Source organism: Aquarana catesbeiana, linkage group LG12, assembly GCF_042186555.1.
Source record: "Aquarana catesbeiana isolate 2022-GZ linkage group LG12, ASM4218655v1, whole genome shotgun sequence".
NCBI classification, from domain to species: Eukaryota; Metazoa; Chordata; class Amphibia; order Anura; family Ranidae; genus Aquarana; species Aquarana catesbeiana.
In genome coordinates, this window is record NC_133335.1 from 34,058,674 (window position 1) to 34,078,212 (window position 19,539).

Below are 19,539 nucleotides of genomic sequence, written 5' to 3' on the forward strand. Positions count from 1 at the left end.
GTAGATTACATTCCCATGTGAGCTTGTGCTAAATAGTGTGCCAATCTCTCACTAAAAGGTGATAAATGCTTGTCTGCATGGAGTTTAAATGTATGTCTGGGGGAAAAAAAACGACAGTACATCTTTGCAATATATTAACTTTTCCCCAAGTTTTGTCTCTGTAAATACACGAGAAGGACACAAAAATACTAGTTTATCTGCTAAAAATCCAGCCCGCTTCTATCTTCCTGTGCACGGTGCCTTTTCTGCACTAAAATCCCAAGCACTGTTATGAGCCCTGTCCGATTCTCCTCCGTGGACTACAGAAACTCCTGTCATAGAGCTATGGAGAGGAGGAAGCGTTCTGTGGCTCATCAGAAGAGAACTGGGCAGGACTGACCAAAGCAGAAACACACCAAGTGTGCACTGCTCCAAAACACTTCATAGCACAGACTTTCATAACCTCTTTACCCCAGAGGAACCCTTGCAATCATGTTCAGGTTGCTAAAATCAATTCATTTGTGGTCAGTAATTACATTGATGGTCAGTAGAAAGAATGCAACCCCTACAGCCAGCTAAAAGGTCCTTGGCTTCATGCAACTGGATTCACAAAGTGGTGTTGACCCTGGAACTATGCAGGCACCATCAAATCGTAAGTCAATCAGCCACAGCTCAAGGAACCCCTAGCAAACTCTGGAGGAACCCTGGTTGAGAATAGCTGCCGTAACAATATTCCCATAAGCTGGGAATTGCATGGGTGCCAGCCCGGTCCGCCGCCATAGTCATTATGAAGAAATCTTGAAGATGGTGGCACTCCAAATTGAATAAAATCATACCTGCTTTATTGAAAATGTCCACGTTAAAATACAGGAAGAACATTATCCCAGGACAGCCAAGAGTAGACGTGTTTCACACATCAGTGCTTAATCGTTACTGAGTGATGATTAAGCACTGATGTGTAAAACATGACTATTATTGGCTGTCCTGGGATAGTGTGTGTTTTTTCTGTATTTTAATTTGGAGGTTTTCAATAAAGCAGGGCTGACAAAAGTGCTTGGGATTTCAATGCAGCAGAAGCTGTGTTGTCAGCTCAGACAGGAAGTTAGAAACTCGCTGGATTGCGGACAGATCAAGTTTTTTTTCTGTGCTCCTTTTTTAAGAGATAAAACATAGAAAATTGTGCATGTATTGCAGACATGTGCTGCATTTTTTCTTTGCCAAGACCTACACTTTAAACTTTCTTTACAGTACCAAAAAATAGGGTTCCACATTAGGTTTGAGTGTATGTAATTGCTCTCTCATGAAATTGATATATACATTTAATTGTACAGTAGTCATGAATAAATACTTGGATCAGAAAAATAAATATGTTCACATATATGGATTTACGTAGAAAACATTCGACATTCTGAAACATTTTCAAAATTCCTTCTTTTTCAAACAGCACGAAGAAGATCTTCTCAGTGTACGAAGAGGACTAGAGTCCCTCTTTATGGCAGGATCAGGTCCCTTTTAGCTTCCAGTACTTTTTGCCAGGCATGTCATGTTATGTCTTACAGAATGTGTGTGCCGATAGATTTAGTTCACTGGTTTAATTAACGGTATTTGTTCGTTTTGGTTAGGTTGTTGAGTTGTACCAGTGGTTTCTAGAGGATGTATGCAGAAAAAGGGCAAAAAAACACAAGAATGTAAATGTTATGAAAGACTGAGTTATTCAGACTTTTATATATAACTTCAGAAGTATGATAGAAATAATTTAGTTGAATTACCAATGCTGTGCACTAGCATATATTTTCCTGCTAAATAAATTACACATTTGTTTTACTAAATGCAGTACTGCTGTGCAAAGTGCAGTAACCCAGAACAAGCAAAATATAAGCCCCAATTATAATTATAGCCAAAACTTTTGTATAGGATAGATCAGTAAGGCAGTTAGAACCTATTTCAGCCTTTCAATCTTATGTGTCCCATTAGGGAAGGTTATTCCCACATTCCGTGTGGTCCTCAGAACCGAGAGTCTCCCTAACTGGGTCACAGACAACATCTAACAAAGGTTCTAATCTTCCCTGCTCCAACCAGAATTGACTAGAGTTAGGCTATGGCACTTCTGGCAGACAAAAGCCGATTGCTGGTTTACTATACTTTGCCTTGTTAACTTGAAAAACAAGAACTGTTTCACCATAGTGATCCCTAGCTTGTAGCTGTTCATTACTTGTGACTTTTGTACACTTGTTCATTTGTTTTATCCTGTTAAAATATGTCTTTGCTTTGTTAATTGCATTTAAGTAATGTAAAAGTCAAATTTAAAAGTCTGAAGTTTGATATGTAAGGGGTAATAAATAGTAAAGATTTACTTTCATGTTCCCAGGATGCCTATTCTTTCTGTTATACATTGGTAGGAGAATATAGGGGACATTACAGTAGTGCATTGCTGTGCTGAGCAAGCAAACCATGAATAGCTGGTATTTATTAAACAAATGAACTGTTCTTAGCCATCTGAAAAAAATCACGCATCAGCATTTGTGATACAAAAAGGTAAAGGTGGAAAGAGGAAAGGTAAAGTGTCAATGGCAACAGCGGATTAAAATGACAGCTGCAAGTGGGTGCTTGTACAACTTGGGCAACACAGATACTTATATGTCCCTTATGCACAAGCCAGCTGTAACTACTATAGGAGTAAATGGTCACTGTGGTGGCAGACCTGCAGAGCAAGAGTTTTATTAGTATCTGCAATAAGGAACTGATTAATGAGATTCTAAATGCAAAAAATTAACACGTTATACTTACGTGCTTTGTGCAATAATTTTGCACAGAGCAGCCCCAGTCCTCCTCTTCTGGGGGTCCCCAGCTGGCACCTTAGGCTCCTCTCCCCGTCAAGTGCCCCCATAGTATGCTGCCTGCTATGGGGTCACTCGTGTGCTTTCTCTAAAGGAGGCTCTGTATGTCCATTGACACACACAGCACAGCTCAGCCCTGATCCCGCTGTCTCCTCACTGAATGTGATTGACAGCAGCAGGAGCCCAGGGCTCCCACTGTTAACTCTCTATCTAATGAGGAGAGAGAGCGGCTGCTCTCATGCACATCACTGGATCGAGATTATGCTCAGGTAAGTATTTGGGGGAGGGGGCGGGCTATGGGGAACCTGCATATAGAAGGTATTTTACCCTAAGACCCCTTTCACACTGGGGCGCTTTGCAGGCGCCACAGCGCTAACAATAGCGCCTGCAAAGCGCCCTGAAAGAGCCGCTGCTGTGCCTCCATTGTGAAATTCCCAAGGGCTTTCACACTGGAGCGATGCGCTGGCAGGATGGTAAAAAAGTCCTGCTAGCAGCATCTTTGGAGCGGTGAAGGAACGGTGTGTATACCGCTCCTTCCCATTGAAATCAATGGGGCAGCGCAGCTATACCGCCAGCATAGCGCTGCTGCAGCAGCGCTTTGCGGTGGTTTTAACCCCTTCTCGGCCACTAGCAGGGGGGTAAAACCTCCCCGCTAGCGGCTGAATTCCGCCGCTAAAACGACGGTAAAGCGCCACTAAAAATAGCGCCGTTTTACCGCCGGTGCCCACACCGCCCCAGTGTGGAAGGGGATTAATGCATGGGAAAAAAAAAACCTTGTACCTTTAGAACCACTTTAATGTGCTTTTGCTGCTAACATTGAAGTGATCATTTTCATTGTACCCCTCATTTAAGAAAAGTTGTGCCTTGGTTACAGTATGTGCTTTTGTTACCCAGTGTTGAACACAGCTCATATTTAACAATCTCACCCTTTGGTAAGCATGGTCAGTAACTGTTTGTGGTATTTTTGCTGTTGGGCTGCTTACTCTTTGCATCTAGAAAACAGTACTATAGACAATGTTAGGAATTTGGGGGGATAACATTTACCATCCAATTTATTGCTTTGCCCTCCAAAGCACCTCTGTTACCAACAGAGAACACTGACAGTCAGAAAATAAGCATACATCCTCCCCTCATCCTTTACTGCTGAGGGCCTCACTCACACTAGGCCCCATCTTTGCCACATTGCATGTACAGTTGGTGCAGGGCTGGCCCAAGACATTGTGCTGCCTGAGCCCAAGAATGAAATGCTGCCCCCCCCCCCAAAAAAAATCACGCCCACCAAAAGGCCCCCACGTTCATTATTTTATATCATGATAACTAAAATTTAATTTATCAGAAAATCAGATTAAAAATGCCATAAATGTATTCCCTATTTTGTAGACGCTATAACTTTTACGCAAACCAATTAATATACGCTTATTGCGATTTTTTTTTTTAACCAAAAATATGTAGAAGAATACATATTGGCCTAAACTGATGAGGACATTTTTTTATAGCCAATATCTATAAATGGGGTTTCCACCATCCCTGCTACGTTTCATTTTATACAGTGTCTTATTTTCAGTTTGATGTGTATTATATGTGAAGTTGCGTATCAGTGACCGGTATTGTCGTAATATTGAAGCCTATTGAGATTTCCATACATTAGAGGATTCCACCATTATTGTTAAGTTATTGATCAGTAAGTTAGCACTGCACTTTTTTTTTTTTGTGGTGTGGGAACACATAACAGTGCTTAGCGGCAGGCCTTTTACAGACACTTTTTTAATTTTACCTCCAGTAGTTTATTGTAAATAGTAGTGTGGTGATTACCTATTATACTAAAGATTAGCAGGTGGAATTAATAAACATCAACAGATTTCAGTTGTGCCCCACCAGGCCAGCCCCCCATGGACAATGTGCCTGGCTCCAGAGTTCATCGCCCCATCCCTGCACTCAGTGCACTGATAGGCAGCACTAATCGGCAGCATTTAGTGGCACTGATGGGCACTATATGGCAGCACTGATGGGCGCTGATTGGAAGCACTGGTACTGATTGGCACTGGTAGGTGGCACTGATTGGAAATACTGATTGACACTGATAGGTGGCATTGGTTGGCAACACTGATTGACACTGGCAGGTGGCACTGATTGGCACTGACAGAGGAGAGGGAATTTCACACTGAGCCGATACTGACGCTTAGTGAAACTGTGTGTTAAACTGACATGTAATGTCAGCAGAGAGAGAGAGACCAGCTGTCAAAATTCAGAGGTGATGTGGGGGGGGGCGGGACCCAGCAGCTATCAAACATCAGCCAAATGATTAGGCTGCTTAAAGGGAGCAGGGCCACATAGACGTAGCGGCCCGCCCAGACTCCATCCCATTGGCTGGTGTTTGATAGCTGCTGGTTCTCGCTCACCCCCAACATCAACGCTGAATTCTGACAGCTGGTCTCTCTCTGCATTCAGTTACATGACAGTTTCACACACTGAGCAGCTCTGGCAAGCATCAATATTGGCTCAGTGTGAAATTGTCTCACAGGCACCATGGACTGCACACTCATTGGATGCAACATTTTACAGCAGTCGCACAGGCAGATCGGGAGACAGCCGGCATGGGTGACTTACAGGTACAACTTATCACTGCCGCCCGAGACCATGGGCCCACGAGGTCTCACGGTAGGGCTGGCACTGAGTAGGTGGTGTCTGTGTCCCAGCTTTCAGGAGGTCATTGCTTATGGAATTTGTGAGCTCTGGAGGGTCAGATAGTAAAAGAGAAAGTATTAAGTGCATCAGCAGTGCTTTCTGCTATGTGCATGTGTTGGTTTCTGGTGTTTTTGTTTTTTTTTTAACCACAGGTTTACTTTAGATATAATTTATAACAACCCTCACTGCCTCTATTATGGTAAACACAAACAATGATATTCTGTTTGAGGATCACCAACAGGAGAACTTTTCTAAACTTGCAGGTAAGTGTACTGTACAGGCTTTTTTAATCAATATTAGACTATAAAAGACCATTTGGCATAAGAAGAGATCTAAAAAATTGTATTTTGTTAGCATTTAAAAAAATATGGAATATTTATTAATACAGAAGTGTGTTACTCCCAGGTCCGATATTCCAGCTCACGCTTATTATACCATTGGCCTTAGGATACAGCAAGAAGTTGACTTTCATTTTATTTGCTACAATTGAATGAGTGATTAGAATGTAAATGGTAGCTTTCCTTTTATTTTCAGTGATAGAAAAAAAAAAAAATCAAAGTGACATAGCCATAGCAAACCAATACATAGTTGCTATGACTAACCAGTACTTTGCTCTATATGTTGAATGAAGTCTGTATATACACATCTAAATAAACTACTAAAGTATGTGAGAAATCTTCAGCCTTCAAAGGGAATTGAAATTTGGTTAAACCAGTCTTGCATTTCACACATCTCTATTACACTGCACAACCAAGACGACGCTTCTATTTATTCCCTGATTCAGAACTATAGCTTCTTAGATTATCTATTTGTTGCCTGGACAAAGATGGTGGCACGAGTTTATCGTCAAGTGAGCAGACTGGAGGCAAAGCTGTGAAACCAGAAACTGCAAAGTTGAACCAAGAAAACAAGCTGTCTGCTTGTGTTGTGTGGCAGGCCTATGTAATTTACATGACTTGTTTTTAATCTGCTGTTCCATCGCAGTACATACAAGACTCAGAGCAGCATTTTCAGCAATGTTTGATTTTTCTTTTTTTTAATAAGAATAACGTAACCAGGAAAATGTAACATTTTAAGACATTTAAAAAAAGAAACATAATATAAAACATGAAAATACTTTGCCGAGGCATGACCTTTACAAAGAAAGTGTGACGAGGCGGACATGTCAATGTAATACTGATAGATGTGCTGGCTGCGGTTGTCCATTATGATGTCGCCATGCACAGCGTCTTGCTGCAATATACAGCGTCAATCCAGTGTCAATCCAGTGTCCATCCAGTGTCTCTCAGCGACACCCACTTTTGTTTTGCGTGTGTATCCTTGAGCTTAGTTTCTCTCCCCTGTTGGGGCTGATCAGTCCCCAGACATGCGCGGTGAACTCATCGCCGTTCCACTCCACATCAGGAAGTGTAGCAGACAGTTTCTCCTTCTCACCCACAATGTACTCTCTGCGAAAATTTCAGAGCGCCAGGCGCTCAACTTCTCAACTGAACCTCATTGCTCCTCATGGAACATGTTCAGCGATTTTTGTAATTGCAAAGTAGGACCGTTTTTCCTATGCATGAAAGATTTTACGGTCTGTGATACCTGGAAAGGAAAGACGAAGAGTTTTGATTCAAGTGCTTTGAAGTAATCTGTTACTACTTTGAAAAATAAATTTTTTAATCCTATTTAAGAGGGGCTTCACACTGCCCCGCTGCACTTTTCCTAAAGCGCAGCTAACCCACAGTCTTCATGTAGGTTAGCTGCACTTTCCCATAGACTTCCCAAAATGCTGCATCTTTGGTGCGCTTTCTAAAACTTCACCAAAAATGTGGGACATCATAGAAGTGTATGGAATACCGCGGGCTAGCTGCGCTTTAGCAAAAGTGGGTAAATTGCTGCAAAATCTTGCGAGGAAGTGATTCTGTGGAAGCAGGTAAGTGTGCCCTTTGCTTTTTTTTTAGTTATCCTGTCATTGGTAAGTTGCTGCTTGTGACAGGATCGCTAGCTTAGCATGGCTCTAATTTACATCGATACACTCAACAACCCTGCCCCTCCAGAGATTGGGATTTCTGGAAGGGCCCGTTCATACTTATGTTGGCAATATGTACTAAATTGCATGTGTTGACGTGTGTTACTACAATGCATGGCAACGCACCCGCTTCATTGTTATCATGTTACAGTGCCATCCATTGTAAACGACACCCCAAAACGTACTGTAGTGAACTAGAACTCTTATACCATGCAGCCATGGTGCGCTGCGTTTTAAAAAAGTGTCATGTACATTTTTTCATCCATTGTCTGTTGACAACCCAGTCCTAATGAATGGGCTACCTAAAGTTAACGCATGCCATAACTTTCTGCAACATGTTGCTTTACTGAAGAAGTGAGCAGCAGCAGAATAGATGTAAAGAGGAGCAGTGACAAGGTCAGCTTTTTTAAACCATATTTCTCTATAGAGACTTTGATGTATCACATTATTCTTAACAGGAAATTTCAGCTTTGCATGGTGCCATGGATAAAAAAAAAGTTCTGATATATGTAGAAAAGCATGCAGTAGAGTGGAGTTTTATTGTATATTGAGTTCCAGCAACCAGCAAAATCAGGACTTTATTGGGCACAATTAATACCTTTTAAAACTTTTATCACTTCCCAGCTCAAAGTTTTTTTACATGCCTGACTAACCCAAGGCCAACACCATGTCAAAAAAAAATAGCAAATTTGTGTAAATACATGTGCTCATGAAAATGCAGACCAAGCTGTCCAGAGAAAGTCATAGCTAGAAGGGTTGGAACAAACTATGGTTTAAATCCATTTAAAACCATTGCAACCAAAACACTGTTGCTGTAACTGCTGCAGCACTCCTGGCTGTGTTTTAGTTTATCCCAACCTATGTCACTGTCACCAGTTGGACAGCTTGGCCTGTATATAAATGTGAAGAAGGCACATGAAATAAGAAAAAAAAATGGCATTCATATGTTGAATACTAACATTAATCACACGGTATAAGAATACGATACATTTGTAATATGCTTGAACTTCCCATTCTGATAAACACAATGAGGTGGGACTATCATGCCACTTTTCATAAATGCCAGTGGCGGTCAAATTAGGTATGTTAGTTGGTCCTAAGTAAAGGGCATCCGTACGATGCCAAAAAGGGGGAGGCAGCATATTTAAAAAGTCAGCTGTGCTAGCTGACAGTGTTCAAGGCTTTTACCCCTTTAATATATTTGAAAGGATAAATATACAGTACAGCAGATGAAATAAAACCCACAGTAATACGGAAACTTCAGGTCAGCCTGGTTCTTTTTTATCTTCCAGTCAGAGTTACATAATATATTACACGAGTTCTTATCCACAGCCCTTCCGAGTAAATCTCATCATTAACTATAACCAGCTTCAACAGCAGTGCCAGAATACATTACAAACACCAACCTGGTCAAATGTTTGCTTGAAGCATGTACTTCCATTTCATTGCTTTTATATTCATTAAGTTCTTTTCGTATAGCAGCCTGGAAATAAAAATACAATGCATCGTTAGCTAGATTGTCCAGCAAAAACAAGAAACATCTGTATTTTGGTTTAGTACAGACAATGTAATAAAAAATAGCCTCTTCATTTATACACAGCATTCTTAGTTACTAGATCATAATTATTCTGCATCATACCAAGGTTGTTCATACATAGGGCCAACTCATTAACCAACTAGAGGGCTCACTGGAGCAAAAGTGAGGCAATTAGCCAGAGAAACCAAATTCCTTGTGTTCATTTAAATACAAATTTTGATTGGTTGACTTTGACAAACTGCTCCAGTTTTCTTTGTACCAATCATAATAAATCTGTCTCATTGTGTAATTCATATTACATCATAGACTGTACCTTGTCTGCTGCAGATAATCTGGTCCATGGCTTGTCTGCTCTTCTGTCGTAATCCTGGGCTTTTGCCACCTCCACATAATCACTAAATCGTATCAGGATTTTTCTCTCTCGCAGTTCGTCTACTGTTGGCCTTTGATTGAGCTACATAAAAGGAATAAAATATTGGTTATACAGGTTCAGTGTTCCATTCCAGAGTTACAGTCAGATGCTGTCACTTCAACAAGAAGTATAAAGCAAACATGAAAGCGTGTTCTAAAAATTTGCGGTGCTTCTTAGCCCACTTTAGCTTAAATCCCACTGAGCGAGTGATATTTATGCAGCTTAATAGCAGTAAATGACTATGCATGAAACACCTGTGAGCTGCAGGATATCAGCGTGACATGGTACAAGACGACTGTGATATGGGTATTTTACAGACTGCCATTCTGGAAATTTCCATTTGGTGAAAGTGGAAACTGCCTTGTATCTCTCCTACGTAACCATTTACAGACAAAAGCATATGTAGGAGAATAATGTCTGAAAAAGCAAGCCTGTCCTGACCATAGCAACTTATCATTCTCCCCTTCTAGTTTAACTCAGTATTTCCCAGCTCTAGTCTTCAAAAATCCTCAACAGGTCACATTTTCAGGATTTCGTTCAGTGAGACTACAATAATAAAATCGCCAATAAATCTCAGTATTTTGGGGTTACTGAGACTGGTTAAAAAAAAATACTTGCTTAACCTGCGCTAGATAAATCAGAAGGTGTAAGGCTCCAAGAGGTGATACCCTATTATGCAGACGTTCAGTCTAACTTTCAAATCAAGCTGCAAAGACAGTGGTCACAACCCTGTCCCCTGCATTTGGGCATCCACCTAAGGCTACATTCACATATATGGGGGTGTGTATAAATCTTATGCATTCCTGCAGCAGCACAGAAAACATGCGGGGGGTGCCATGGCATGCAGAGCTGCATACACGTGTACCAGGGCTAAGGTAAGCATACCGTGTTTCCCCGAAAATAAGACCTAGCGTGATTGTCGGTGATGGCTGCAATATAAGCCCTACCCCCCAAATAAGCCCTAGTTAAAGTCCTTGTAGGTCTTATTTTCAGGGTAGGGCTTATTTTCGGGGAAACAGGGTAGGGGTTATTTGGGGGGTAGGGCTTATATTGCAGCCATCACCGACAATCACGCTAGGTCTTATTTTCGGGGAAACAGGGTAGCACCTAATGGCAGAAATTACAGCACTGTGAATTTTCCTCCCTCATTGCAATAAAGTATTTCAGCATTTTTTCCTACAATTGAACAGTCATGGAATAAAATCTTATAGGGATCCTCTCCCTAGATTTCTGTCTCGGATGCCTGTGGTGTTAGCAGGTGCCATGATGATAGTGGCAATGAAGATGGGAAGGTAAAGACTGGGCCAGAAATATAGTGCTTAGCAATGAGTTTTCTTCACTTTGAATCAGGTTGCAGGGAATGTTCATCTTGGCCTGTTACATGTCTGCCAGGAACATTCCTAAACCAGCAGGCTTATATAATAAAGTAATGCACAAAAGCCATGATGTGTAAAGTTCAGTAACAAGGTTTAATTAGTCAAGAGCCACGGATCAGTGACAAGTGAATCCTGATAAGCTGCTATGCTTACTGTGCTTGCTTGCAAGCCCATATCTACAGTACTTGGTATATATTTATTGTGTCATCTAAACAAAATGGGATTTTTTTTTTTACTTCATTCTTCACGATGTGATTATAGATTGAAGACAAGGTTATTCACCTTTCTTGTCAGCCTCTGCTTGATTTCCCTTCGTTCTTCTTGTTCTGTCTGGTCATTCCTCTCTGTGAAAGAAGAAAACACAGTGTAAGTTGTCAAGCCTTTATAACGTGTGTCTAAAACAAGGCACATTCATTGACACCTTAGGACTGTCAACAGTTTTTTATACAGTAGATTTCCGGCCCTGTTGCCTGCTTACTATCTTGGCAGAGATACTTTCAGACTTATAACTGTGCTTCTAAGGTTAGTAATTTTTTTCAGCTTGTGAAGAAGCCAAATTAGATCACTTTATGTTCATCCCAATGACAACAGATGATCTGCAGAACTTTTATAATAAAAGGTTCACTACATTCAATGTAGCCATGTAATGAGCAAACCCAGCTAGCACTGTCTACAGCCTGTGAAATGAGTGTTAATTTTTCACTGCCTTGAATAAGCCATATTCAAGAGTTTGGATTGTTGTGTTATATGAGGCAATGTGAGTGTACCATTTGAGAGGTCCACCTGGTCTTTTTAACTGAAAAGTGGAATGACCAATTTTGTAATTGCCAAAATGGTTACTTATAAAATCTTGAAACCGTTCGATATCAGATAACTAAACCTCAGTGGATATGGCAAGCTATATATCTAAAGGACTGAAATTAATTGTATTCTTTTTAATAATGAAATGTAATATCATTTGTGGTCAATCACATGCTTGGTCTTCAATGAGAGATACCATTAATTGTACATACACATTTTGTTTTGTTTTTCTTGCTTTATCCAACAACTTGAATGTTTTGTAATTATATATGCGGTATTTACAAACTGATACATAGTAGCTTGTGTATCTTATGCTCAGTGCTTCTTTAATGTAAACTCTTATTTTTTTATATATGGGGCATTTTAGTAATTGCTGTATGGACTGTAATCTGGAGCGTATTTTAATATTTTTTTCAGACACTCGGTAACATTACTTTGATGCTCACATCAGCAGCTAAAGAAATCGGGCCGCTGAAGTAAATGACTAGTACTATTGATTATAGGTAATGGTCGTCTTCTTGCTGAACTGAGAGGTGTCTTTTGTGGCAAGGTCTTTCCCTGGGAGACGCTTCGTATTCTTGTAGTGGCTTTACAATTTCTCAGAACGCCTCTGCACGGAGACTAAATATAGCTCCTGCTGCAGTGCTGGTGGGTGGAATTCATTATCTGCCGTAGGATTGTAGTAAACGAGATTGCTATTTTTGGCTCTGTCAGCTAAAAAAAGATGCAGGTCACGGTTACAAAGTCTGTATCAAAATGTGGAGGGAAGCCTGGTTTCAGATTTGCGTTTTGGGAATTCCCTCAAATCCTACAGACATCCAGACAGTATGAAATCAGCCAGGTGACCATTGTCATCCAATGTTTTCCTTATTCCTGTCTTGTTACTGTTAATACCCCCTGACTCTCTTTTTTACACTACTTAACAATGTCAATACAGTATATGTATTAGTAATCCATAAACCTAGTGTGTAGTTCTGTTTTAGGGCCCATATTTTTTTTTTTCAGTGCATTATGTCACGCATTAATGCACTTTGTGATAAGGTAGCTTATTGCAATGAATGGGTTTCCATGGCACAATGACATGCCAAAAATCAAACATGGCCGTTTTCTGTAACGCAATGAATGGCACCGCAACACATGTAATATACAACACACGTGTAAATGAGCCCTTCAGTAATTTTGGTTTCTGGTGCAAATTGCTGCACGAATTGAACCGATTACATTACATGCTTGTAGATTCGGACAAATCAGGTAATTAAAAAATAGCGATGTAAAAAAGGAACCTCCGTAGTTCAGCCTATAGTTCTCTAAGGGCTTGTTTACGCTCGATTCAAAACATGGCTTCAGACACGCTTTTTTAAATTTCTGTGAACGTCAGTCAGAGCTCCTGTCACCAAACAAAATGGTTAGCTTTACAGTCCTGTTTACACCTTGCGTTTGCTTGGCTTCAAAATGTATACCCCATGTCGCTTTAGTGGTGCTTCAAAGCCTCCATAGAAGTCTATGACAAAGCTTGCTTGAAGTACCTGAAGCTTTTGAGGGGTTCTAATTCAGCTTTAGCTTTGCTTTGTTTTGGAGAAATTGCAGGTACAGTAATACCTTGGATTACGAGCATAATCCGTTCCAGAAAAATGCTTGTAATCCAAAACACTTGTCTATCAAAGCAAGTTTCCCCATAGGAATCAATGGAAACTCAGATAATTCGTTCCACAGCCACTGCTTGTCTATGCAGTACCGCATGTGGCCAGAGGTGCGGGGGCACAGGAGACATGTAGGAAACAGAGTGTCTCGGAGCGGCTCCGAGCATCAACGGTGCCCCCGCACCTCTGGCCAAATGCGGTACTGCACAATCCAGAGGCTTGAATCCTGCTCGTCTTGCGAGACAATGCTCGCAAACCGAGTCGGGATTTTTTTTTTAAAAAAACAGCGAAGCGCTCGAAAATCGCGTTATTTGCAATTCTAAGTTTTACTGTATGAGATATTCACACATACAGGGCATCTACTGAGCTTCATTAAACCTTCAAAAAAGTACCACTGAAGCTGTAAAGAAGCATCAAACACACATAAAAAAAAGCATGTTGAAGCAGTAGGCGCTTAATGTGTGTTGAATTCGAAGAAAGTGTAAATGAGCCCTAAATGTGTCCACAGACATAAGCTGGCAGTGTGAAGATATGCTCAGCATGCCAATTCTGTAGAAGGATTGTGGTATAAACATGCATTCTTGTGTCAGTCAAGCATAAATGCTTATACCCTGTGCAGACATTGCAGTGAAAAAATCACTGGGAAACAATTGCAGTTGTCAGGAAAGATCCATTCTGGACGACTGGTTCTTTCTTAGAGATTGGATGGGCCAGAGGTCTTGGCATAGGTTTAAGGCAGCCCCAGACATTCCATCATTTTCAGATTCTGAGTACAAGCTAAATTTGATATCTATGGGTACCAACTAAAAGGGAGAACTGCCTAGCTTCAACCTCAACAATTACGTCATATCACAAAGCGATTTCCTCCAAATTCAGCACACAGTATTCACTGGCATGGATGTTTTTTCATCCACAAGATGGTCACATGATCAGTTTTAGATATTTTCTGCATTAGATACAATCTCCGTGACCAACCTCTCTGTCATGTATGCCAATGTCTCCTGAACTGATAATTAGCACTGATGTCAGAAATGGTCGCATCTATAGCAAAATTAGACCGCTAATGGTCAGAGTACTGACCCAGTGTAATCAAAATCCACTGTTATTAAAACAGTATACATTTTTAAAAATTGTATACAAAAATGTATATTGGAGACAAGAATGTAGCCCACACTAAATGCATTATTTTATACCTATCAAGTTATTTTCTTTTTAAATGTCTCTGGGTGGATCATTTTAGAAAATGCCTGTGGATTTTGAGTTACTATGGAGATAGGAGGACAAGTAACACATCTTGGGAATACCTAGCTAATTCCGCTTTATTATGCTGAGAACGGGTTTGCTGATCTCTATTGTACACAGATACACCTGTGTTGAATGTAGCATCTATTCAATGGAATATAGATGCCAAGCAATCAGTGCTTTGTGCAAGGCAGACATCACGAATCCTTTATTGGAAAAGTCGATGTCCTTGACTCAGATACAGAAACATATTATGTACTAGAATCTCTTCTAGGAATACCGTGTTCATTGTATAATAGAGAGATGTGATCATTTACAGCAGTTAGTGCAGATAATTGTACCCCAATGTTTGGATTTCTACAGCGACCTCTTTCTTTAGACAGACCCCTGTTTTATTTGGCATTGTTTCTAATTATCCTTTATAACTGGTCAGATTGCCCATTGCGACCAATCAAATGTTATTTTTAACTTGATCTGGGAAAATTAAACAGTGTAATTTTGTTATTAGTAGTGGCTATTTTTTTTTTTTTTGCTCTATTTATAATACAACAGTCCCAATTAAGACAATTGGATTCTATAGTTCAGACAATATGTAAGGTATTCGATAAAAAGGGTTATTTAAATGTAGCCTAAGGGCTCTTTCAGGAGGAGGTATAGCAGACATTCAGGAAGTGCAACTGACGCCCTCCTGCTCCCTGTTTTTTTTTTTCTGGACTTTTTCATTTTTAATTTTTATTTCTGATTGCCAATTTTACATTGCGGGACTGCGCCGCAGCTGCGTACCAAGCACTTGGCTTGCTGTTGTGATGCAGCCCCGCTGATCCCAATGAGCAGGTTTGCTGCAGCTGTGGCAAAATGTACAGCCCCGTCAGGCTGTAATGTTAGAATTTCGGTGGGCAGCAAAACTGCGACTCAATCACCTGTTTTTACCACCCCCCGACCATCAGTGTGAAAGATCACTAAGGCAATTGCTTTGTGAATACTGCAAACACTGTGTAGGATGATTTTTTCCCAATTAATACACCTGTTGCAGTTGGTGCACTGCAGTGCCATGCATTCCTAATGGCATCCCAACGCACTTTGCCAACCCGCATGCATTACAGCTCACCACTAGGGATGGACTCAGGTGTGTTCGGGTCGTACCCGCCAGCAAGCCGTCACTGCACACCGCCAATCATAGGCAGTGAGGTATTTCCCGGCCCGCAGCTGCACATACAACGTTGCTTATGATTGGCGGTGTGCAGTGACTGCTTCCTGTCGGGTACGATCCGAACAAGCTTGTGCCCATCGTTACCACATTCTATGGTAATGCACTACAGTATGTTGTGGTGAACTGTGTTAGAAAAAAAAAAAAAGAAGTACACGCACCGTTTTGGTAGGAATTTGATGCCATATCAAAACGCAGCGCACATTAACACGCATCACGATTTACTGCAGCGCATAGATGTAAACCTAGGTTGCTAGGGCTTTAGTAAATGTTTTTTGCGCGAAAACCAAAAAGATCTGTTTTAGAGCCTGCATTTAAAAGACAACACTTTTTGTAATCTACAAACTTTTTTTTTTTTTTGTGTTGAATTTTTAAAGCAGGAAGCTCACATTTTGAGCGGCGTTTTGTTTATCTTCATCTTACCCACATTTCAGAAGCTATTTCCTGCAATTGGGCTTACAACAAACATAGTGGTTAGTTGATACAGCATATTATTATTAGATGTATACTTAGGTGGCTGGCGGGCCTTAGGATTAGGGTTTTTTTTTTTTTTTTTTTCTTATATTCATTATGCAGTGCATGATCTTACTTAAACAATATATTGAATGTACGGTATATCCAGACAGGCAGACCCTCACTCTATGTAGTTTTGTAAATCTAAAAGAGATTATACAGTTGGATTGTAACGTGTGTGTGTCCAGCTTTAGAAGTGTACATTTTTACAGGATAGTAGTGATGTGCAGTGAACCACTTTAATCAATCTAAAATCAGCTTTTCCTGACTTCTGTTCAAATGCACTGGGTAGTTGCACATGGTAGCACTCTGCATTTAGGTTCTTACAAAAAAACAGCTCCTTACAAGTCCCGATACATGGTCAGCATCATGAACTATGTCACAACTCCCTTATTATTGAGATTTAGCATACACTATTTTTATAGCACTGATGCATCGTTTGGTATGGTGTGAAATTTCACACTGCAAAGGCCAGATTCTTGACTACACAACAGGTCACTAGTGTCTGTTATCCAGGGAAGCCTGCTTTCAGGAAACACCAGGATTAGCCTGGGGCAGGGCCAGTCCGCAGACAAGCTATATAGCTAGGGCTTTGTGCCTTAATACAGGCTTCAATCTTAAAGCAGAGGTCATAGGGTATATGCCTGAGGAGAACTGTTAAAACATGGCCTCCTTCAAACAGGTACAGAAAAGAAGGAATGCTCTAAGGCCAGGCAGGAAAAATACCAATGATAGAAACGAGGAATTATTCCTCTTATGCCTGATCTCCTGACTTTAGATCAGAAAAAAATGGCTACAGTATAAACTGCCATAAAGGTCTTTAGTACTGAAAAGCTCTAAATTCAGCACAATATGCAACAACCTATAGCAACCAGCAAGTTTTATTGTGACTGCTCACAGCTGATTGGAAAAAATCAGGTTGCTGAGTGTTACAGCACATAATAGCTGTTTGGGCTATCAAATGATATACACATGTTCGCTTAGTTAATGAGCCCCTCTGCTTTTTAATACAATCTTAAGACTAATTCATACAAAGCGGGCAGCCATTTTTTTTTACACTGGCCTGTGTTTACTTCAAGCACCCAACAACGTTTATGGGAGTATAAAAAAATACAAGCTCATGTAGAATTCTTCAGTAAATTATTTCTAGTTGTTTATTCATTTAAAGAAGAAGCGTCAATGCTCGTAACAGACATTCAGGTCATTTCCTTACATATTTGTTATGTGTTTTATTGTGTTTAATCGTTAATACAAATTTTCCGTTAATGATTAGGTTTAAGGTATGAAGTGTCACTTACATTAGTTTAGCATGGGTAAAACCTGACACTGGGCCTTGTTATAAAATGTAACTGCAAAACTGGTATTGTTGCCAATGGCAACCTGTGTGATTTTTTTTTTTTTCCCCCTCACCCTGTTCTGTGTATAAAATGTGGAACCAAAATAACAACGCTTCAGGTATTCGGTATAATCGGTCATAATGTCCATGGTGCATCCCATGCTGCAGCTACCCTAGATAAATACTAAACTAGTCCTGAACTCTTGGTATAGACACTAAATGGGATGCTTAGAATATCTGAGATAGATGGTACTGGTCAGATGGTTGTTGGCATGTTGTACAGCACCTGCCTCTGGCTCCAGGCCTGGGAAAATCTAGTTATGCATGTTGCATACATAACAGTTTGGATATAGAAGCAGGGTCATGGATGGGCTTGCTAACTGGCATTCAAAAGCCTATGTCCATCCCATAGGCTTTTGAATGCCCATCCCATAGGCTTTTGAATGCCAGTTAGCAAGCCCATCCATGACTCTGCTTCTATATCCAAACTGTTATGTATGCAACATGCATAACTAGATTTTCCCAGGCCTGGAGCCAGAGGCAGGTGCTGTACAACATACCAACAACCATCTGACCAATACCAACAACCATCTGAACAATTCCATCTGTCTCAGATATGCTAAGCATCCCATTCTCCATCCCTGGATCTTAACCATTTACTATAAATAGGTACATAACACTCCTACAGCCTTGGATCCCAGCATTCACAAAGCAGAGAGAAGGTAACATCATACTCACGTTTTAGGATATTCCTTCTTTCCAGTTCCTCCACAGCTGGTCTTTGGCTCAGGCGCCTGCGGAAAAAGACCAGAATCACGTTCTGAACCATGCTTGCAGATGGGAGAAGGGTGCAGGTCTTTTATAGTCAACAAGGTGTAGTTCAGTTAGGTCCCTTGCTGCCTTGGGCAAGAGCTGAGAGCGGGCAGTGTTAGCGGCGTGCAAGGTGTAGCGAGTGGATCAGACCAGAGAGATTCTCTTTCGGATTCCCCTCGTACTGAAGGCTTCTAAATACCGTGTGGTATTCCCAGCACTAGCTCAGGCAAGCCTTCTATACAGCTCCTTGATCACACCCACCCGCACTGCCCAACCAATCAGCCGGCTGCTGTGCACATAATAAATGAGGCTTTCCCCTACTATTAACTCCCTCCCCTCCCTTCGCTGTACTGTACATCTACAAGTATCGCACAGCACAAAGTGTCTTCTACACATCATTCCACACGATCATTTGTCACTATATATAACACATTTGCTGAAATTGCAGCAGACTGCTCTGAAAAAAAATATATATATAACGATGTCAAATGATCATTTTCTTACCAAAATAAAATAGCTTTTTACACACAGATGTATTCTCCCTGATCTGCGGTATTGTATCAACAAGTTAGCAATCATAAATTACAGATAAGAACAAAGACTGACAACCTTATGTCAGTTCATGATGAACCTGGAGATGCAATTTCAGGCAGATCAATTGAGTTTAATATTTATAAAGCTGAGGGTAAACAAAGCCAGCCAAAAAAGAAGGGGGGTTGGAGAGTAGGGAGAAAGGCTAATGTTCTCGTTTTTGTAGAACTGCAGTTGCAAGCATGTCTGAGTGTATAAACTGTGTCAAATACAAACATTTATTACATATTGTTCCGTAATAAGTAGCTATAAAGACATAACAAACAATACACCTTTTACTAACAATCAAAAATGTCAATATTCTGCAGCTTATAGTTCTGTTTCCCAACAGATACCACACAGAGGCTGATGAATGTATGTTCTCCAGAAAAAATATAAATTCTCTTTACAAATATTTTTCAGCAAATATTTCAAAACCACTACAATCAAATACAAACATTGAGAATTCACATATAAAATATTAGAATAAAGTTTGTAAGCTGCTTTAAAAATATTTTATCACTTCAAAACAGGCTCCTCCTGGTTCCTAAAATTATGTAATTTTAGTACAAGATTA

At 40.5% G+C, this 19,539-nt stretch overlaps 2 protein-coding genes across 6 annotated transcripts in view; one reads left to right on the forward strand and one right to left on the reverse strand.

Annotated features, from left to right (window-relative positions):
• Positions 1–2,319, forward strand: part of SYCP2 (synaptonemal complex protein 2) — a 162,624-nt gene extending 160,305 nt beyond the window's left edge. The window contains exon 41 of the mRNA XM_073606390.1: positions 1,424–2,319. Within this exon, the coding sequence (XP_073462491.1) occupies positions 1,424–1,495 (72 nt within the window). The 3' untranslated portion in view covers positions 1,496–2,319. The remainder of the gene's footprint in view (positions 1–1,423) is intronic.
• Positions 2,320–6,520: 4,201 nt separating this feature from the next.
• Positions 6,521–19,539, reverse strand: part of PHACTR3 (phosphatase and actin regulator 3) — a 295,682-nt gene continuing 282,663 nt past the window's right edge. For all 5 annotated transcript variants that reach the window (XM_073607543.1, XM_073607548.1, XM_073607547.1 and 2 more), the window contains 5 exons: positions 18,318–18,373; positions 11,123–11,184; positions 9,366–9,506; positions 8,922–8,998; positions 6,521–7,088 (listed from right to left, as the gene is read on the reverse strand). In XM_073607543.1, the coding sequence (XP_073463644.1) occupies positions 7,073–7,088; positions 8,922–8,998; positions 9,366–9,506; positions 11,123–11,184; positions 18,318–18,373 (352 nt within the window). In that variant the 3' untranslated portion in view covers positions 6,521–7,072. The remainder of the gene's footprint in view (positions 7,089–8,921; positions 8,999–9,365; positions 9,507–11,122; positions 11,185–18,317; positions 18,374–19,539) is intronic.